A 23643-nucleotide genomic window follows, 5' to 3' on the forward strand; every position below is an offset into this window, starting at 1 on the left:
TGTTGTTGATTATTTTCGATTTTAAGGATTAGGCATAGTTGTTGCACCCCTAGTTTGAGTTCGTAAGTACCTTGTGGTCCTGAACCACTTTACAGCATGCACTCAGAGAGAGAAACTGGGGGACTTTTATTGTTCAAGAGAGTGTGAAGCAAGCTGTTTGGTGTTTTAGCCCCATCATTTCCTTTATTTCCCTATGAGGTCATTATGGAATCTCAATGAGAGGGGCCACTTGTCTTCACACTGTCCAGCCACTGCTGTTGATCTTCCAACCCAGTCACCACTTAAAAAAACCCACTGGATCGAATTTATCCAGTTCAACTTTTAATTTCCCATCATTGAAAGCTTTTTCTGGTCGTTGGTAACAGAAATCATCTCGACTGGCTGCACTTTATGAAGACGTTATGAAAGCAGGCAATGTTGTCATTCATTTTACACCCACATATTCTCCCATACCCGCTCAGCAGAGTTGAACACTGTCCGGCTGGATAGTAAGGCCTGCTCCCTGCTGTCTTGTGATTTAAGCCTGTTTCTGTGGCTGCTGTGCTGCCTCCCTATAGGCTACAGTAATTAGCTTTGGAGGCCCGTGCTTGACCTAGCCAAAGCTGAAGTTTAATAACTGGACCTTTGTTTGGCATTGAGTTACAACTGGCTCGTAATATCTGCGAGATGTCAAGATGTCAGACAGACTGTTGACAACCCCTGCATACCTCAGCGTCCCTCAGTTTCCTACTGATGGCTAATTATTGTTGACTAGTAGGGGTATGAAGATACACTTAGCTCATGAGACGATACACAATATTGGGTTCATTCATGAGATGATTTTTATTTTATTTTTAAGAAACACTATATTTAAGAAATCTTCAATGACAAAATCTGACCTATCTTTTAAAAAACGTATTTTATTTGACTGAAAGTCACAAAATGCGAAACAATGCAGGTGCATTTTACTTATCATTTAACTAATCCAGTGCTTTCACTAGCAATTATTTTGGTAATCGAGCAAATGGTCAATTATTTTGACAATTAATTGAGTAATCGGATAATGTATATATTTTTTTTGTGGTAATAAAATAGACCTAAGTGAATACCCTTTAAAATTACTTAAAATGCATAATAACAACGAGGCAATAATAATTGGTTTACATACGAAAGAAAGTAATTGCTAACATGGCATAATCAGTAAATGACAGTAATACAGAATTTTCTCCACCATACAATATATATTTGAATTAATTCCATGGCATTTAGCAACACAAGTCATCCTGCTTTTTTAAATATGATATTCTAATATCGATCTAGCTTACTGCAGTGTGCAACAAGTGTCTCATACCAGTCGCAAAGCTAACTCACAGCGTAACGTTAACAACTTTCAACACACTCAAATGTGTTTTTAGTATGATTGTTTTGACCAAGTAAAACAGTGCTGTTACCCCACAATTTTATTCCGTCAAATAAATGTACCTGTACGAGTAAGTAGAGATTCAGTAATTGCGGCTATTTCATTATATTTCATTTTATAAATAAAATAATGTGAATTTAACTGATCAAACATAACTTTAACAATGTTTAGGGCCCTATGAAATCCGTTTTATTTTTACCCAAATTCCGTTTTATTTTTTCCCAAATTCTGTTTTATTTTTTCCGTTTTAATTTTTGGGAATTCATTTTTTTTTTACCCTTTACTGTTATTTTAGTCATGAAAAGAGTGTGCTTTTAAAGTTAATGATTAAAATGTATACAAATAAAATAGGAATGACCTTAAATTACAGACATTTACTCAGTAGCCTTTTCAGGACAAATACTGCATGATGCAACATGACACTGCACTCTTCAAGTAACAACAAAATATGGTTATGAGCTTTAAACTGTCCAGTAAAATAAATTATATTAGTTTAAAGTTTAAATAAAAGTCACACTCTGTCTCTCTCTCTCGCCCAGTGTCGCTCGCGGAGTTCGCTTCGCTTTTGTCCAGTCCGGCGCCTTATATGGCGCTTTTCCACTGCATGGAACGGTACGGTTCGGTTCGGTACGGCACGCTTTGGCGCTTTTCCACTGCATGGAACGGTTCGGTTCGGTACGGCACGCTTTGGCGCTTTTCCACTGCATGGTACAGTACGGCTCGGTTCGGTACGGCTCACTTATGGCGCATTTCCACTGCATGGTCCGGTACGGTACGGCTCGCTTCGGCTCGCTTTAAATGGTACCTGCTCTGTTGAGGTTCCAAGCGTACCGTACCGATACTAAAATGTGACGTGAAAACACAACAGATCACTGATTGGTCAGAGAGACAGAATCGTCACTATCAGCGTCATTGTATTTGCGACACGAAACCCACTCGATTTAAATAGCCAGTAGACAACAGCCACCGCTGTAGCACCTGTTTTAAACTACTTGCTTGACTTGCTTGAAGAAAAAAGAAAGAAAGAAAACTTCCATAAAAAAAGAAATGGCTGAATCGTGGTCAGTGGATGAAGTGCAGACGTTCGTCTCGTTGGTTGCCGAGGAGCGGATAAACTATAACGGTCCATCTATAATCCCACCCACTTTGAAGCGGTACTAACTGCAGTGGAAAAGCAAACCGGGCTAAAGCGAGCCGAGCCGTGCCGTGCTGAGCCGAGTCGTACCAGCAGTGGAAAAGCGAAGCGAGCCGAACCGTGCCGCGCCGAACCGTACTGAGCCGTACCAGCAGTGGAAAAGCGCCAATAGACAGACGTGGTGTGTTTGTGTGTGCGTGTGTGTGTGCGTGCATGCATGTGAGAGAGACGGAGGGAGAGCGGGGAAAGGAAATGCAACGGAAAGAATACGCTGCGTATTTTAAATGCCGTTAAAAAATGAACGAAACGCAATCTGTGGCGGCCGGAGTTGATTTTGTGGCCGCGAATTAGTCTATGTGTGGGAAACACTGCATAAAAGTCACGTGCGAACTGCTCAGCTCGGTACTGAGGGCTTATAGCGTCGAGTTTCTTAACTTTTTCGCCGAGGAAAGCAGAGCCGTGGAGAGCCGCTTCGCCATGCTTTCAGTGTTTTGATGCCGTCATTTGAGCTGAAATGACGGGAGGGGTTGTGTCGCCCAGATTTGCTTCCCCCGGTCTGCATTTTCACCAGACATACGTTCTTCTCCCACACCAAAACAGAATTTCAATCCAAATATGTAAAATTCCACGAAATTCCGCGTTAACACTAGATTCCGCGTTTATTAGCCAATTCCGTCCGCGATTCCGTGATCGCGGAAATCATAGGGCCCTAAATGTTCAAGTTCAGAGAAGGAGGTGGATGTTAAACAACTTAAATTGTAAAAAAAGAAGAAAAAAAAGCAGCGGCCTACTAGCATAATAAAAACATCAACGTAAAATGTGCCAGGCTCTGTGCCCCCGCCCTGCTTCATACCACAGTAACGTTAATAAAACTATAATACATCAGCAGCTCATCAAGGAACATGATTTCTGTCCGTCAGCTGTGGAGGTGAAGATGACAACTCCCATGATTCCATGCTCATTCACAGCGTCATCAAGCTATGTCTGTTATTTACTTTCAATAAGCTACCTCTAGTGGTGAAACTTTCATACTGTGCCTTTAAAGGTTATCTATTCTTTTTGTGTGCGTGCCGTGGATAGTGACCAGACCTCAGGCTGGTGTGTGGTATGTGCTCTCATATCTGCTGTGTGGCCAGAGCCGTGGAGTCGCTGTGTTCCTCTCTGCCTTCCCACGCCCCGTGTTCCTGAATAGCATGATGGGAGATGCATAGAACAAAGTCCCCACACTACAGCAGTATTTTTAATTTTTTTTGATAATCTGTTTGTTACACTCGAATGTACTTCTAGCTACTTCCATTACATTACAGAGAAAATGCATGAGGTGATCTGGTATAGGCCCTTTGAAAAAGCGGCCGGGGCCAATGTTGCCACCTTGTAGACAAACAAATTAGTAGAGATATCCAGATCAAGGTTTTTTTTTTTTGTGGCCCCAATCCAAGTCATTGAATATTGAGTATCTTCTGATATAGAGTCCCTATCCAATACTTGTATTTTCTAGTGCTTGCCTTGGTAAATGCTTTAAGTACATTAAAGTGATTAAAATCAATCTAATGTAAATAGGGTTGTGCAGAGAGTTTCTCAGGGGCAGGGGCTCAAATGTAAAAATCATCTATCACTATGGAGTAATTCCAATACAACAATTACTAAAGTAATCACACTACCCAGCCAAAAAAAAGTTGCTGTTTGAATTTAAGGCCTTGTTCACAAGAATGTTTTTGTTTGTAAATGCATCTTTTTTCTCTCCATTTTGGCCTTCCACCCACACTGAGACAACTGTGAAAACTTGACCTTTTTGAAAACGCTTTCCCAAGTGGATAAATTTGAAAACGCTGTTTTCGTGTTTGTGTGAACGGAGGTATTTTAAAACAATGATGCATGTTTAGTCGTGACGCATATTAAACCGATAGATATGCATGTTTATACCGCTATTGTGCCTGTTATGTGCTGTTCACTTTCACACTGTTGCTAAAGATATGTTACCTTGTATGCTCTTCATATCAAAGTACTGCAAAGATGACAGAAAATGTATTCTTGCTGTCTTATGGCAAAACATTGCGTTTTAGATCAAACATATAATGGTGACTGAGTGCGACCTGGACGCATTATTGAATGGTGAGATATTTTGCTAAATAAAATGATCCTGCCAGAAGAAAAGCATGAGAACTTTTATTATGTTTGTTCCCTCTGTATCATCTCAGTGAGTTTGTATTGTTCTATGCATGCGCAGTTAGTAATTTAGCATTTTCCGATATTTCAGTGTGGATGAGAAACTTTTGGAAAACACTTGAAAATTGCTAGTGTAGACTGAGAGCATTTTGAAACGAAAACGGCGTTTTCAAATGTATCTGGATTAATGTAGATGTAGCCTAAATAGGCAAATGGTTAAGAGAGTCTCTGATTGGATCATTATTGCAGTGATTATGTTTCTAGCATGTTATCTGTTTGGCAACAGTTCTTCTAACCCTAATTGATGGAGTGTGCAGATTTTCATCTCTTAAACAACCATGTTGTTTAAGACACATCATGGCCATATTCCAGGATGACAATGTCAAGATTCATCAGGCTCAAATTGTGAAAGAATGGTTGGGAGGGAGCATGAAGAATCATTTTCACACATAAATTGGCACCTCTGAGTCCAGAGCAGACCATTGAAAGTCTTTGGATGTGCTGGAGGAGACTTTACAGAGCGCTCAACTCTTGCATTGTCAGTACAAGATCTTGACAAAAGATGTATGCACCTCTTGATTGAAATAACATCACAGCATTTATTTCCATGCAGTAGTAGTACATTAAAGTTCTTAAGTTTTAAATTGTTAATGATTGCAGTTTGGCATATCTCATATATGGGAAGCAGTTTTCTTCCATATATAGTCTGACAAACATGGGAGAATGATGCTGGAGAAAAACAGATTTCCAGCCACAAGTCTCTTGAGTCCCAAGTCTATTGTTCTGGCCTGAGATCTAGTTTGGCAGGATGGCTTTGTCTAGTGGGGAGTTGGGAGTGGGATGTAGACGCAACTGTCCTCCACACCCATATAAAGGCCCACTCTAAACACAACCTCAGCCAATAGAAAGACCCTTCAGCAGACGGGGATTACCTCTCCTCTGACTTGTGTCTGGATCACACAGCAGTGGCCAAAGACATTCAAACAAACACAAGATGCTCTGTTATAGTCTCGTATGTGTTACAGAATGAATAAAACTTGTAAATGTCTTCTGTAATGAAGTGCATACTCACTGCAGGACAGCTGCACTGGCACTGCAGGGCTCGACATTAAGGCTTGTCCGCTTGTCCGGGACAAGTGGATTTTTTGTAGGACAAGTAGAAGAGAAAATTAGTTGTCCGACCGGAAAATAAAATGCCATGTTACTTCACGTTATGTGCCACTCGTTACGTCTATTTTACAGATTTGAAACGAACACATTTTTTCGCGCTGCCTGTGAATGTCCTGTGACTCACAGAAAGACGCGCGCCATGTCTGTGCATAATGCACATGCACAGACCGCGCGCCAGAAGTTCTCTTTTGCGCTTGAACGAACATCAACAACACACACAATTAAGCCAAAATGTCATTTGTCGAGTATCTTCATAACATAAGAACAGTCTTATGATGGACATAAAGAGTTGTGACTCGTGAGAGAATGAGGCGCGTGTGATATCCGCGTCTCTGTCCACAGCGGCTGCTCTTAAAGGGCCAGCTACCAATAAAGCGTTCTGTCAGTAAAGTTACTGAAAGAACAAAGGGAACAGAGAAAATTACTCACTGCTCTTGACTAAAGAACTTGTGTAGCTTCAATAAGTAGTAGTCTATATATAATTTATAATTTATGCAGCCCAGACTGTTTGATAACTTTATTCAATTTCTGTATATGTCCTACCTGTTAGACAGTTAATTTTTATCCAGACATCAATGGCTTATATTGATCATTATAGGTGTTATCAATCATTTAATTGTTATTGCTAATTTCAGAATTATCACTAATCTGTGTGTGCATTTGGTTTAGAACCAAACAAGTTGACTCATGAAACCATTTGTTTATTATATCGCAATCGCATATCACAACCGCAATATTGAACTCAATAATCGCAATATGACATTTTCCCCAAATCGTGCAGCCCTAGATAAAATTATAAATCTTTACCCGGACAAGTGACTTTTGTGCATGGACAAGAGAAACATAAATTTACTTGTCCGAAGGACAAGTGCCTCAAAAAGTTAATGTCAAGCCCTGCACTGAAAGCATGCCAGCATTTCTCAAGAAAAACAACTTTGTGGTGTTTCATTCTGTACACTTAATGCAGATATCAGTATATACAGAAAAATCTTAAATTCATGATAAACCATAATCTTTTTTTTTATCTCATCATTACATTATTTAATTGTTCTGAAATAAAAACAAAACAAATCTGTTGGCATTATATCATAACGCTTGTCTAAGTATAATTAATTCCTAATAGTAATTCCAAATTACATTAATGTTTTTCTATTAAAACAACAGCAAAAAATACTTTGTATTGTCACAAAGAGTTAGTGCATTTATTCAGCAACAACAATCGCAAATATAGTCTCGAAATCCACATTTGGATTTATTACAGTTCATCTTCGAGAAGGTTCACAGTAAACAGCACAAGTGGCTTGTGAAGGAACACCGACTGACTGAATGACACTTTGATTTAAGCAGAATATCTCAAATGAAGATCTCTAACCTCCATTTTACTTGTTTGCCAGTTCATGTTGGGTGATCTGCTCCATTGTCATATCGTCCTATCGTTAGCCTAGAGGTTTTGGTAAAGTTTTTATTTTTTAACTACATTTTAGTCTCGCCTTTTTTTAAATCAACGATATAGCATGTATAGCACAGTTATCGTTTAATGACGTTGATGGCAAAAAATTGTTGTCATAGATTTTGTTAATAAATTAACTTTATTTAATGTGAATGATTTAATACATAATTCAAGTATCAGTTAAGTATTACATTTTCTTCCATCTTTTGTTTGTGTTCTTGTCTCTGTGCAGACGTACTCGGGACTCTTCTGTGTGGTCATAAATCCATACAAAAACCTCCCCATATACTCCGAGAACATCATCGAGATGTACAGGGGTAAGAAGAGGCATGAAATGCCACCTCATATCTACGCCATTTCTGAATCGGCCTACAGATGCATGCTTCAAGGTAAGACCGTAAATATCAAATATTCCTTCTGTTCTCAGTCAGTTCATCATGTTGAGCCCCAAATAACACCTCTGGCTAAATAATTCTGGATTTCCACTGAGGATATTGCTGCAAAAATAAAGAGGGTGTTGTGTGTTTATTGAATCTTTGTTTAGCACTTGCTGCCAGATGAGGATAAGACTACCAGGTGTTATTAAGCAGACAGATTCTCCTCTTGTTATTTTAAGCAGTTCAAGATTTCCGTAACCATAAAGCAGAATATGAAGTTACTGGCAGTTTCAGCCAACCTTTAATGTTATTGGCTGAGCTTTGTTTCATTGTATCATGTGACTTAGACGGAAATTGACTATTTCACGCTTCACTATAGTTCACTATTTCCTATGGTATCTATTATATTTCAGTTTGTTTTTTCACCCCAAGAGATAAATTAATTGTATCTGGTGTCCTCAGATAAGCCCAGGGAATGGAGAGAAAAAAGGGCTGGATTTTTCTTTTCTTATTTCACTGCAGTGGGCTTGAGTCTCAGCTGTGGGTCTGTGCATATTGAAGTGAGAAGTGTAAGATAAAAGGTATCAGAAACTTCTCTATCGGTCACTGATAAACTACAAGGTTACTAAAGAAGTTTTAGAGAGTCAAGCTTTTAAATACAACACTGTGTTCTTTATCATGTCATTAGCTGTGAGTACTGTAAGCCTCTGTCCATCACAGTAGGAGATCATAAGGTCCGTCGCTCCTCTTCTTGGACAATTGGAGCTTTTTCAGACTGTGTGTTTTCATTCTCTGTGTGTTTGGTTCTCTACTCAATGAAGCGGATCGGTTGTGGCTGATTGTGTAAGCCAAGATCAGGAGATGTAATTCTGTGATTTTGGTCAACCATCATTTTTTTTTGGTACCGCTGTCATAATCTTTAAGTCATCTCTTAGTAAATCTGGGGCAGTTGGATATTGGAGTGGGTAACTGTCACAGATTAAGATGCCGTTTGGCAGAGATGTTAGTGTGTTCCATTACAACTGAATTAATTTAATCTTTCAACTCTCAATTTAATTTTCAGTGCATTTTAGAGGAGTTTATACAATCAATGAACAGCAACTGTAGTCAGGACAAACAGTCTGCACACTTTTGATTAGGATAAATGGAGCTGTATTACGTAATAAGGGATTCGTATTTGTTTGTAGGCTGTACCAATTCAGCACTTCCTCAGTATGCATTGAAGTTCTTGTATTTTAATTCATGTTTATTGCATTAGTGATTGCCAAAATTAATTTTATATGTACATGTTATTTATAATGAAATGTACACTACTATTCAAAAGTTTGGGGTAGGTAAGATATTTAAAAAATTTTTTTTGAAAGAAGTCTCTATGCTCTCCAAGGCTGTATTTATTTGATCCAAAATACATTAAAACAGTAATATTGTGACATTATTAAAATTTAAAATAACGGTTTTCTACTTTAAAATGTAATTTTATTCCTGTGATTAAAAATAAATAAATCTCATGTACATAACATTTCATTCATTTTACGAGTCCTTAACAATCATCCAAACTTGGAATCAAAGAAGTTAATCCAGGAAACGGAGAAGCATTTGGCATGAATGCAATGCTGAATTTTCCACCAAACCGCTTTCTCTTACATACAAGGACAGACCAGTTGTCCTGATCTGTCAGTGGCCAGGGAACAAGAGCCGTCCCAGGCTGGAAGGAGAGGCTGACCTGCATTGTGGGGTACAATGTCGCCTTTGTGTGGCGATGGTTGGTTGGGCAGTAAGAACTGTGACGTACTGGGTCAAGTTTGGCCGGGACACATGGACCCTAGTGTCTGCCTTTGGAGGAAACACCCCCAACAATGCTGCACACGCCAGTATTATTAGATCTACAGGGATTACGGCCGTGGAACAAAGCTGTTTATTTTTTTCTCTGAGATATTTCCTCCGTAATGGCTCCGTTCCAGTTGTGTCCAAGCGCACTTGTGGTTTTATGGCTGCAAACCACACTTTTAGACTCTTTTATCAGAGCGCCAAAACTGTTCAAGATTTGATCAAAGTTTCTTGTTGGTTATTGTTTCAGTTGTTCCCCTCATTTGATAGTTCATCTTCTAGAATTATCTTCTTGTTTTGTTACATTTTTGCTGCACTTTAGGTCCATGCCTTAAGTCTTCCCTGTGCTGCACTATGGTAGTTTGAATAAATGTAAATGTTTTTTATACAACTAATTTTTTATTTGAGTGCTCGTTATTATATCTAAAAATTAATAGCAGTTGAATTTGGACTGTTGTTAACTTTAACCTTTAATGTTATGGTAATGTGCCAACAGATAGGGTTGCCTGTATAGTTTACAGCATTAAAAATGTACGTACTACCTGATATATACACACATATATATATATATATATATATATATAATTACATAGTATCTCCAAGTGAATTAATATCTAATTGAATTGAAATCAGAATGTCAATACCCAGCCCAGGTGAGGTAATTTTTGCTCTATAGTTGGGTATATTGCACTACAAAAGGAGAATATTTGTTTTCTCACATGCAGCTTTAAACGTTAAATAAGTTTCTGGACACACTGACTTACACAAACACACATCCATTCACATCTGTCTTTGATTAGTCGGACAGAAACCAGCCATAATCTGGCTGTTGACTGACCTTGGTTACAAAGGGCTAATTATAACAACTTTGAAAACCTTGGAAGTGCTGATCTTCACTTCAACAATAACATTTTTGGACAAGACCCAGTCAGTACAGCCACTGGAGCGCAGGAATGTCAGTGGCTTCAAGGCATATGGAAGCTATAAAATCTAAACACGGTTACTGACAGGAAAGCTATGTTTGAAACATAATTACAACCTTTGAAAATGCAATCTCACAACCACATTTACCCAGTGCGGGGGCACACTTTAATTTCAATTATGCTAAGAGATGTCGAGCCCCCCAACTTATCAGTTAGGGATAGGATGGAATGGGTTTTGAGCTAAGATGGTTACTGTTCTGGGGAGCTTGGGAGTTTTTGACCCACCTGTTTCCAATACACGTGTAATAAGCGGTAATGTGTTTCATGACACTGTCCTTTTGAACTCTGTCCAGGTGGTTGCAGACAGATCTCATCTGTCTTGAGCCTACTGGAACATAAAGATCTTGGGTAGATTATGGTGACCAGAGACTCTGTTTCAAAGGCATTCCAAGGGGAGCTCAAAAACATTTTTGTACCTGTTTCAGATCAGCTGTGTTTTCTTCAGTGCGTCTCAGACAGGTTAACTAAATGATACTGTGGATGGATAGGATACATAAATATTACTTTACTTTTTTTATGTAGCATCTGGAATTTTTCATCCTTTTAAAATCTTGCTTGTTTGAGTTAACAGTGTAGTTATATTCAGACTGAGCTTTAGCTAAAACATTCAATTTTGAGAGGAAGCTGCTCAGAAAAAGGCCAAACCAAACGTATTTTTAAAATATGTCTGTATATCAATATTACTAATCATAGCTATACTTTCCAAGTTTCTGGACTTGTCAAGTTCATTTTTTGGTATGTGTTAAGGTACTGTGATACAACTGACAATTATGAAACTACATTTGTGCCAAAATCACTGAACTCTATAGTTTAAGAGCTGTCACTATGTCTGAAGTTTTGAATTTAAAGTGTTTTTATTCTCTCATTTGATACTTTTTTTTGTTTAGGGGTAATGGTTTGTTTTATGTCAGTACTTTAGGAACCTATCTACGCCATACAGAAAACCACACTGTTTTATTTCATGTATAAATAATACTTTAGGTAAGTGTTTACTTTTTTTTTTTTTTTTTTTTTTTGGACATCCACATAGCATGAAGCTCCAGGGTTGTTTGTCAGACAGTCATGACCTTTGAGGTGTTTGTTTTTTGAGGCTGGCTGCCCGCACTGCAGAACACACCCCTTCAACACAACATGGCTACAGAATCCTCCTAGAGCCTCTGACAAAGCAGATGAGATATTCTTAGTTTACTAAACATCAGCTGATACCATGATACAGTTTATTATTTAATTTCAGCAAGGATTTAATTTTTTTTTCTCCGGTCTATAAATTATTGCACTTGTAGATTCTATTTTAGCCATCTAGTGGGAATGTCAGTAATGTAGTTAGTTAGGACATACTAAATTGCACAATATTTGTTTAATTGGAGTATGTGTAGTTTGAAGGTCTGTAGATGTTGGATTGTGTTTGGTTTACAAATGAGATAAAGTGACATGCAAACATAATGGTGTTCTGTGTAATAGAACTGCAGTCTCCAATAGTTATTGTCACCCCTGATCAGGCCATATCTGGCTCGGCTCACTGAGTATCTAGTGAGTCATATTTCTCTGTGTGACTGACGGGCTCATCATTTCCAACAGCTACATGGTAAATTCCTGCGGACAGCAGTTGCAGCAGATGGGCTGTTTATTCTGTTGCGGATGCTTGTCGTTGCCCTCTTGTTGCTTGGCTCTTTTGTACTGCAGTTCATACAAATGAAATGATTCTCAGACTGGATTATTTTTGTCTGTGAGCTCAAGTGTCTTATCTGTTTAATTTTGCCATTGTCATTGTCATATCCAAATTCAATTCTCTTTCATGCATTAATTGCACTTTGTTAGATTTTCCTGTATTTGACCGAGCAGTCATTGGGTGGCTCACATTATCTAACAATGGACAAAACATTTGTAACCGTATTTAATAATCTGTTAATGTTAGTTAAAGCTGCAGTAGGGAGTTTTGAGAAAACGTTGACTTAGCCTGAAAATTTGAACAAGCACAACTTACAGGTCCCACCCCCTTGCTCTCTGCTGCGCTACAGCCCTCCCTCCACAGCTCGTCCTCCACAGCGGAGCCTGTCGCGAACGCGCAGGCTAGTAAACAGGCCCACCGATGACGGTGGATAAAAAGTTATATGACACATTCACTAATAGGGACTAAACGTCAACAATATGCTTTACATTGACTATGGCCTGCCCATACTTTGACTACAAACTTGGTCCTCAAATCATTATGTATTTTGCAATAGCCTACATGTAACTTTATAACGTTGCACTCTTTCTATAAGTTATAAATAGCTAGTAAGATAACGTTAATATAATGGTAACTAACGTTACAGTATGTAAGTAATTATTCTATCGATATATAATGCTAGATAAGGTGTGCTAGTACATTATTTCAGCAACATGACAAGCCAGTGAATTAGCAGGTTTCAATTGTTGCTTAGCAGAGTGCGTGACATTTTATCTACATGTTGTGCGGCTAGAGTTTTGACACCGAGTCAATGGGCTCTGTGTAATTCTTTCTTTTTCGCTTGTTTATCGTCATCAGTCTTTTTCCTTTTACCTCTTTGTTTTATGAGCAGGTGTCACTCGAGAATTGGCAGTTTAGGTTGTTTCTCCGTCATAAGCACAGCTGCAGCACGCCGGCAATCTTGAGTTTGAACGACGGCTCGCGCAACGCACTGTGCAAGAGAGGGGTGTGATCAGCGCGTACACGAGCGTGATTGACACTGCTAAGACATTCCTCCTGGCTCTGATTGGTTGTTTCTGACCGGGAGCGTCTATTTCTTGCAAATGGCAATAGGACCACTGGGAGGAGCCAGAGGAGCTTGATTTTTACACAGATTATCTGTCTCATATTCTACTGTCAGGACATAATGACAGTTTTAGCAAATACATTTTTTCAAAAGTTACCTACAGGAGCTTTAATAAAAATACAACTTTTTTAAAATTAGTGTTAACTCTGATCTATTATAAAATATTAACAGATCCAACTTTTGATTTTAATACTGTATTAGTAAATGTTGAAATTAACATAAACTAACAATGAAAAAAATAGTTCTAAAGCATTTATTAATCTAAGCTAATGTTAACTAATGAATTAATGTTAACAAATGGAAACTTGTAAAGATTTTACCTGTATATGTAGGCTATATACCCGTGTACACTTGTACACCAAGTGTATCTACTATAGATAGGCTAACTTGCATTAGGTCTTAAAATAAACCTGCTGCTTTCTGTTAACTTAAAGGGTCACTCCACCCATTTGCATTAAGAGGTCCATTGTTAGACAACCAGTCATACTATTGAATGGTCGTGCAACATTCTTTCATTTTCCCCTGAGACGAGAGAAATCTACTATTTACCTTTTTCACTTCCTCCTACAATGACGCAAAAATCGTCATTTGACGTCATTGTAGGAGGAAGTGTAAAAAGGGGGGATTTCTGTATAGACTACAAGCACAAATTCCCACCCTTTCAAACCCGCCCATAGGGGGTTGTGCCTAATGCGCTAACAGAGCTATCACAGATCAGTGGGTGGGACTTCACTTGAAGATACTGAAAGCAATATCAGCCATCTTGTTTATAAGCTAAGCTAACAAGCGCTGTGGAGATAGGAAGTTACGACAATGACGGAAGAAACTAAACATGATATGGAAGTAGAGGATTTTGAAATTCTGCTGCTCGAATCCGCTCTTCGTGGCTATCTTTACGAGCCGCAATATAGTGAAGAGCAGCTGAGGCTGATGGAGGATCAGGAGGCGGCTGCCTGTCGCGAACGAGGAGCCCGGACTGGCTCGAGCTGGGCGGACTGCTGGTGCCTGTGCTCTCGCTGTGCGCTACGGACACAGATAGATAGTCTGATCTATAGACTATCTGACACAGATAGTCTGCTGCAGAGAATTTCAACGATCGCAATTTCTCCTAGACGAAATCTCTGAATCAGACGAGCGCACGGACGTTTGTGTTGTGATGTGAACCATCCTAGTTTCGCCTGACTGAAAATCCAGGTATCATGCAATAATTCACCATATAGAAAGAAATACAAACGAGTAATTCACTAATGAGTTTGCCAATGTAACGGGGTTCGTTGTTGTGGGAAGAAGGAGGCTGGAACCGGCGAACATTTAAACATTTTAATAGTAAAATAAACAAATACAAAACAAAAGTATAAGCCAGCTGGCCACACACAACAGAAACAAAACATAAAATCAGGCCTGTTCCTTTTGTGCTTCCGCTCCTCCGTGAGAGATATGAGACAGCTGCACAGGTGCCATTCATTATCACTCGCGTCGTCCTCTCACGTCCCTCGCCCTCGTCCTGCTCGCCACAGCCAACTAACTAGACATTTTTTGTGAAATGAATTTCAAACTCATTTAGCAGCTAGCCTTCTTGTAGACGGAAGAGTGATTTCTCTGATGTTTGCGCTGTTCTGGATTAGTGGGAGTGGCTTGCGGAGCTGTGCAACGTGGTGCATTGTGGGAGTTGTTGTCTTACATACAAATGCGCCCTAAAGTTATTTTCTGTCTTTTCTCGGTCAAGAGGGCACCAAATTCAAAATTTATTTTACATTTCGACTACATATATAACCCACTTTCAATAAAGATTAATGTTGAAATGGGTGGAGTGACCCTTTAAGGGGTGGTTGATTATGATTTCACTTTTCTAACTTTAGTTAGTGTGTAATGTTGCTTTCTGAGCATAAACAACATCTACAAAGTTACAATGCTCAAAGTTCAAACAAAGCAAAGGGAGATATTTTCATTTAAAGAAATTGCTTTTTAAGGACTATAACAAACGGTTGGTAGGGACTACACGAGCTTCCTCTCGGGTTAGTGACATCATGAACCCTAAAATTTACATAACCCCCGATTTATAATGACAGAACATGCTAATCAATGACTAGAAGATATAACTCCACATCAGCTAAATTCATCAAACCATTCAGAAATGTTGTCTACGTGTTGTCACTTCTTGAGTCTAGGGCTGCAACTAACGATTATTTAGATAATCGATTAATCGGACGATTATTTTTTCGATTAATCGATTAATCGGATAAAAAATTCAATTAGATTTTTTGTTTATTATGACTAAATAAAACCCTGTTACACTTTATTTTAAGGTGTCCTTGTTACAGTGTAATTATATATTTAAGTACAGAGTAATATTAAGTAACTACATGTACTTACTATAGGAATAGGGTAGGATTAGGTTGAGGGTTAGTTGCATGTAATTATGCATAATTTACTGTTATTACTACAGTAAGTACATGTAACATATGTAACAAGGACACCGTAAAATAAAGTGTTACCTAAAACCCTAAATTAGGATATTTATGTGTAAAAGTGTACTTTAAAAAGGGCAAAAGCCACACATTGAGTTTTACAAATATCAATATTTGCATTGTTTTTAATGATAATTGCTGATGGCAAGTTGACAACCATGATTAATGTAAAAAAAAAAAAAACATTTATATCCAACATATTGTTTTAACACAATTTTTGTTAAAACAAATTTACAGACATGTTGTTCAGATGTGAAGATATAAACTAAAAACATCTCAAATATATAATTCATTTAATTTTTATTTAAAATTAATTGAATTATAAGGATAATTTGTAAAAATAAATATAGAAAGACTGAAAACAAGCGTGTGAACATAGAGCCGCAGTAGATCGCGTTTGAAAAACAATTAAAACTTAATAGTAGACAAATGCTATATAAAGAGAGCGGAGTGGAGGTACGCAGCAAGCTAACAGGCTTGATTAAAAAGACAGGAAGATTGATGCATTAGTGCACAAACATTCGCTGAAAACCACTGAGTACAGTGACTAAAAATAAATAATTTACTGCTGCTGTTATTAACTGCCTTTATATTTAGTGCTTCGCTTTGTAAAGACCGTTTTAATTTAATATTTCTGCGGTAGAACTATTTTAATCCATCACTTATGTTGCGAGCGAACTGACTGCGCAACCTGATGCTCGAGACGCAAAATACAGACATCCCAAGTCTCCCGGAAGTTCTGGAAGTCACCCGCATATTGATAGCGGCTCGCAAATTAGTTCAAACTCCCGGGATTTGAGCACGCAAGCAAGAGCGCGCATGCGAGACAGAAGAGACTGTGCTCCAAACCGTGTAGCGCGAGCGCGCGGCAGAGCAACGGAGGGAGAGAGACCTTGCGTGTGTGCCTCATGAAGCGCGTGTAAGACAGAGAGCATCCTGATTGGCCTGTTTCAGCCAATCACCAGTAAACGCTCCCCGTGACGTAAGCAGACCAACTAATCGATAATGACATTCGTTGACAACGATTTTCATAATCGATTATTATCGATTTTATCGATTAGTTGTTGCAGCCCTACTTGAGTCTCTCCATCTTTGTCTGACTCCAGTTTGAACATAAAAGGCTAAAAGTTGTTGAAATGTTCAGGACATGTTCAAGCTGTTGTAGCTCCGCCCTCTGTGCCGGGAGCTGCAGCTCATTTGCATTTAAAGGGACAGACACAAAAACGGTGCGTTTTGGCTCACCCTCAAAAAGTGATCATTTTAACATGCTATATAAAAATATCTGTGGGGTATTTTGTGCTAAAACTTCACATACACACTTTGGGGACATCAAAGACTTATTTTACATCTTGTGAAAAGGGCATTATACCACCCCTTTAATGTTAATCAAACAACAAAATGACTCCCTGTTGTTGCCTGAATAACTATTGTAGCTTTAATAAGAATCAGTGTATATTTAATTTATACTGTGAAGACTAGTATGAAGTGTTTTATTTTACATTTGGTCATTCAATTTCTGTAGTATTTCTCACTTGAATGCTCCTGTAAATAGACCTACTGTACTAAAACTTAAAGCACTATATGCATGTATGTAATATAATTTTTTTTGTTCTTTTATCTCTGTTATTTTATGAAATAATTCTCATGAAATAATCTAAATATTATCATGAAATAATATTACTCATATCCCCCACCCCTAGCTGGAATGAAGAACATGATGAAGAAGAATCCTGATAAGATTGTGTATCAAGATCCTACTAGGAAAAAAATTGCGATTTATAATATTTCTGCCATATTGGCTCCTCTTTGTCAATGATGTTCACTGTACGACCAGTGAAAGAATTTTTTTTCCTTGCATTTAGGTCAGATACACATTTTAGCCATACAGGTATAGAGTGCCAGACCTTCTGTCTATTATCGTTGTTTAGTGTTGTATCATCTTCCAGAGAAGTCATTCTGACAGGCTTTGTTTACTTTGCACTTTACTGCGTCTCTGCATCACCATTAGGGGTGAAACAGACTTGATTGGCTGATCAGTTTGTAAACACAGACTCATTGCAAATTCAAATTTAGAACCATCAACACATATTGTAAATTGATGCATTATTAAAATATATTTTCCTACGCTTATGCTGATCTAGAAGAAATTATCGGCAGCCCTTTTGGCATCCAGTATTACAGTTTGTTTTTATCTCTGCTGTCATTTCTTCCGCCTGTGCTCATTTATGGTTTGATTGGAGGCACAGTGAGCATTGAGGACCTTCTTTTTTTATGTATTGATCAAATCCCTGCGTCAAAACTCGTTTCTGATGTGTTGAACCAATTTTAGCTTAAAGACACGAGATGTTTTGTTTGTTTGAATTGTTTAGTCAACTGCAATTGTTCCAAAATCCTTAGTATTTTAAGATGTTCAATTCTATGCAAGCAACATTGTGCATTAAACATTTTTCATACTTTGTGCCATTCCCAAAAATGGTGCCATATTTTAGTGCTGCCATGATATTTTGCAATAAACTGTATTTTTTTTACAACCAGTTGTGAAGCAAGGAGAAGCAGCTCCGTTTTATTAGCCCTGGCACACATAGGCCACCTACACACTGCAGCTAAATTCAGTTGTCACTTCACCTTTTAGTGCTTAATCCCATTCTGTACACACACAGATTAGTATTATATGGGAGTGACAATCGCATTCTACAACTGAATTAACTCCCAAAAAATGCAGGTAGTGACAACTGCATTTATAAAAATTCTCCCCAGTGTGTAGTACAGAACCGAACTGAAGAACTAGTTGTTCATGACGTACGACGAGAGGCATCAGAGGTGGATCTCTCATCTGTCATCTCTCATATAATTAAAAATGCATATTAACGTGCATGTCTCGTCTGACTCATTCTTGTTGCCAAATCATGCAAGCAAATCAGTGAACAAGAACAAGCCAATAAAAATGAAATAAATTGGAATGCTTTATGCTAAAAATAAGACTGAAATAACGTGACCTGCACTTGCTCACTTTAATAACTCCATAAACTTGATCGCTGTATGAGCCAAGCTTAAACAACAAGTCCAAATGCTAAAAACGACGCCTCCGTCGACTGCTTTAGTTAACATTGCTGAACATAACGAGTCTTTCGTCGCTGTGATATTTCTTTGGTCAGAGTAGTGTATAATAAACACGCGAGACGCCAGAACATTGCTATGGTTACCACGGTCAATCGTCGCAGTTTCTGGAGTGAGTCGTGTTCTGTACTCATGGAACGGTCATTTAGGGTTTAAATGTGGTTGTCACTCCTGAAACTTCACAGGGTGCACGTGGCCATACATGAGAAAGTGTAATGAATGTTTGTGCGTCCTATGTTACTGATGTGAAAGGGACTGTAGTAGCCCTAGCTTTGTAAGGTTTTTCCTTTGTGTCTGTGTCCACTCTCTGGGATCTGGCAGCGATGTGGTTTGGTATGTGAGGAATGTTCTGTCGTAGGTTAAACCAGTAAAAGGGGGGTGGGGTAGGATGGGCCAGCTGAGGGGGTGCGGAGTGAGAACTTTAGAGTTGAAGCTCAAAGTGCTCTGTGTGGATGTTTTGGCATGACCAGCACAAGACTACCCTGATATTAGACTAGACAGAGGCTAATAAATGGTTAGGCCTATCTATAGATTTATAAAAGCAACCGTTACTCCAGTCTTCACATAGCCTAAGCTGTTTTTGTGAAGAATTTCATTAATTTGGGTGTTTAATCAGAATCGTGCCACCAACTCTTCCCATTCTGATCATGTTTGGAACTGATCAATGAACAAATTAAAAATAGCAGGTTATGAGTTCTCTTTGAATGCTTGTGTGGAAGCTCCATTTGATTTTAATTGTAATTTCTACACATTACATTGTGTCTGAATTATGCATGTATACTTATGCTGGCATCTCTGTAATCAGCCATTCTTGGTTCAGAGAAGAGTTGCTAAGGCCTTAACAAAGGATGCAGTGAAAAGAAGTCAAGAGCCCTCTCTTCACTTGATTATATGCTTCCCTTTTCTGCAGCTGTGCTGATAGGAGAGGCCATTCTTCAGAATCCTTGGCTGCCAAATCTGTGTCTCTGTATCCGAGACAGATAGTGTCATGAACGTTCACAGAGGTTGATGTGAACCACACAGAAGGAAGCGTCTCTGAGAGTCCTCCATCCCGTGAACTGCTTCCAGTTCTTGTAACCTGAGCCCTGAACTTTTTATCTAAAACATTGTCTTTCGAACACGACATCTATCATAGTTCTGCTTAGGACATCATTAATCCTACATTCTGTTCATGCTGATGCATGCTTAAAGGGTCACTTCACCCCTTTGCATTAAGGTTTGTATTGTTAGAAACCCAGTCATATATTATAATGATGGTGGAATTTTGCTTGTTTTTTTTCTGAGATGGGAGAAAAAAGGATTTAAGTGTTTTACTTCCGTCCTATCGTGACGTAAATATCGTCATTTTGCGTCACGATAGGACGGAAGATAAATTTCATTGCATATTAAGAAAACTACAGCCTTTAGCTCATTATTATTCAGGGGCGTGGGACCCACTCACCCCACCGGCCTATTACAGATCAGTGGGTGGGACTAAACCTGAAGAAACTAAACTATTAATCCGCCATCTTGCTTGGAAGACAGCAAGCTAAGCTAACAAGCGCTCAAGGAGTTAGATTTACCATAATGCCTGAATTTACGACACACGATATGGAAGACGAGGATTTTGAAAATCTTTTGCTCGAAACTGATGTTCGTGGCTATTTATACGAGCCACAATATAGCGAAGAGCAGCTGAGGCTGATGGAGGAACAAGAGGCGGCGGCGTCGGCTGCGTTGTTGTGGGAAGAATGAGACGGGAATCGGCGAACATTTAAACATTTTAATAGTAAAATAAACAAATACAAAACAAAAGTATAAGCCAGCAGCCACGCACTGCTGGCCACACACAACAGAAACAAAACCGACCATAAAATCAGGCCTGTTCCTCTCTCGATCTGCCCTGTCGCTCCTCGTTTTATGCGTCCGCTCCTCGGTGAGAGACGCGAGAGAGACCAGTGCGTCTCACAGGTGTCGTTCATTATCACTCACGCCACCGGCCTCGTGCCGCTCTCACGTCCCTCGTCCTGCTCGCCACAGCCAACTAACTATACATTTTGTGTGAAATGAATTTCTAACTCTGTTGGCAGCTAACGTTAGCCCTGTAGAGTAGACGGAAGAGTGATTTCTCTGATGTTTGCGACTTTGCGCTGTTCTGGATTAGTGGGAGTGACTTGCGGAGCTGTGCAACGTGGTGCATTCTGGGAGTTGTGGTCTTACACACAAATGCGCCCTAAAGTTATTTTCTGTCTTTTCTCGGTCAAGAGGGCACCAAATTCAAAATTTCTTTTACATTTCGACTACATATATGACCCACTTTCAATAAAGATTAATGTTGAAATGGGTGAAGTTCTCCTTTAAGGACACAATGAGTTATCAAGTCATTGTGTTTAATGCAATCTAGCTTTTAAACAAAAGATGTTCCAATGCGTTTTCTTTTTTGGTATTATTACTCTCTCCTGCATTTTTACGTTTTTTTTTTTTGGCCAATGATATAAGGGCGCCGGGTTCTCAAATGTCAGACTTTTAGTGAGCAAACTGAATCCAGGTGGAGGAAACCCCATACTGTGGATCTGCCCAGCTGTAGATCCTCTTCGTCCCAAACAGCCCTGACCTCCTGCAGCCAGAACAGGAAAGCAGTCAGCACTATTTTATCTTCAGGCATCCTCTGTTCCCATAGGTGGACTTAGTCAGATACCCCTTGTGTCTCATTAAATGACTGCAGAACAGACTCCTTTCAATGCCCTAAAGAATGATGTAAATTGGTTTTGGCACTCTAAACAGCCTCACTTCTTTTTAAGAGTTTGAATCCTCTCCAAAAGTCTTCTGAGGATGCTAAATGTATAAAACAATCATAATTCTGACTGCTTTTGTGGAGCAGTGATCAGTATGCAAGCAGATATTCAAAAGCACAGCTGGTATTTTATTTTAATAAAGGTCTTGGATCAATTTCCTGCAGTCTATTCACACCAGGACACCTGCAACAAAGCTAATAAAGCTCCCAATATCATGTGAATAAAGGAGCAACTTTATTTCCTTTGGTCATTGAATTTTGCTCTGTGCGAATATATGGCTTTATCACTTGTCATGTTGTAGGTACCAGCAGAAATAATCATATAAATCCTGATCTAAAGTAGATATTTTTTAAAGTTTTGTGGGTGGCAAGAATTTTGAAATTACTCGTATATTATCCGTAGCACAAACAGCGCTGAATGAGTTACATTACAATATTAATACTTGGAGTTTAAGAAAAAGTCGCATTCTGTCTAGCTTTATAAAGGTATTACTTTTTATAAAAAATTGCTCCTGTAAAGAAAAGAAGATGTCTGTGACCATAATTTGAGGCGGGTTGGCCAGGTTTATCTTAAATGGTTGGTTCCACCAGACCAGCACCAGACACACACAAATGCCTGACGTTTCAAGTATGGCCTGAACTCAGCAGTTATCTGATACTGCAAGGGCAACAGTTTAACAGTGACGTGAAGTTATTTATCTACATCATTAGCAACATTCTGCAGCAACAGATTCAGGAACTGAGACACCACCCAAATGATCACTTGGAAGAGCTCCCAGGGTGGGTGCGTGTTAGTTCACCCCTGGTTTACAGAGGTTCACCCCAAGGATGCAGAGAGCTGTTATGCTGTAATACAAATAAATACATAATCCAGTGTAGTGGTGGGTGATATGACTAAAATATGAGAAATGTTTCTCATGATATTGATATACATCATGTTACAAACAATTATTACAAACGATAAGAAAAATACAATAGAACAAAGATACAAAATAAGGTTTTTTTTAGGTAAAGTAGGTTTATTTACCGTGTAGTAGTAAGAAATACTACAGAAATAGAGTCAAGACTATGCAGTGTTTAATTTTGTGTCAGAGTTAAATATAAATTGATTCTTATTAAAGATACAAAATTTATTCAGACTTTTGTTTGATTAAGGGCTCGTTCACTTAGACAGTTTTTCCCAGTGCAATGGGAAAAAAACGCCTGGTCTCGAGACGTGTTTTTTTAAAAGCATGCGTTTACATAGAAAAACAATGGAAAAGTTAAAATAGCTTATTGCAATGGAAAAACGTGTTCTGTGTGAACGGCCCCTTATTCTACTGTCGCTTTGAAACCGTAACAACAGTACCAACTTTTGGATTTGAAATAAAAATAATTAATAAATGTTGTTTTTGTGGTATACAGCCGCGAATTAGTTGCGCACTGCTAACACGACAGATGAGCCCTTGCAAAACCATCCTTGAAACATGACAAGTACTGTGTATAGGTTTTGTAACTGCTGTACAATGCGGAGGAAGTAGTTCTCTTTATGAGCTTATTGAATCAGAGGTCCTGCTTGAGTAGGAGGCTGGAGGACATTTAGTACATTGAATATGATCATCTGTGTCGGATTGTTCTGTCTCTGCTGTTCCAGACTGGGCATGACCTGAGCTCAGTGTGTGTGTCCTAACACTGTGGCCAGTATTGGCCTTATGTCTCTTAATACTCAAAACCCAATTGCCCACAGTCCACATGTTTGATTAAAATGAGCTGAAGTTACAGAGATCAAAGCACTTAAAACATGCTTTCTCATGCACAGGGTAATGTCCATTCAAGGAACTCTAGCATACACCAAAGTTGTCATTTAACTCTTTGTGCCAGAGAAATGAAACGCTTAAGCAGGTCAGAGTTTGGGTCACATTGAAGCTACCACATCAGTATCCGTAAAATGACTTTGCGAATCAACATCCATATCATATAAGAAATATGATTTGTGCAATTCAA

The 23643-nt window shown here is 38.7% G+C and overlaps 1 protein-coding gene across 4 annotated transcripts in view; it reads left to right on the forward strand.

Moving 5' to 3' along the window:
* Nucleotides 1-23643, forward strand: part of myh10 (myosin, heavy chain 10, non-muscle) — a 62045-nt gene that overhangs the window by 2357 nt on the left and 36045 nt on the right. For all 4 annotated transcript variants that reach the window (XM_056266989.1, XM_056266991.1, XM_056266990.1 and 1 more), the window contains exon 3: nt 7553-7709. In XM_056266989.1, the coding sequence (XP_056122964.1) occupies nt 7553-7709 (157 nt within the window). The remainder of the gene's footprint in view (nt 1-7552; nt 7710-23643) is intronic.

The sequence above is a fragment of the Rhinichthys klamathensis genome, unplaced genomic scaffold (assembly GCF_029890125.1).
Source record: "Rhinichthys klamathensis goyatoka isolate OS25496 unplaced genomic scaffold, OSU_Roscu_1.1 h1tg000254l_1, whole genome shotgun sequence".
Classification (NCBI taxonomy): Eukaryota; Metazoa; Chordata; class Actinopteri; order Cypriniformes; family Leuciscidae; genus Rhinichthys; species Rhinichthys klamathensis.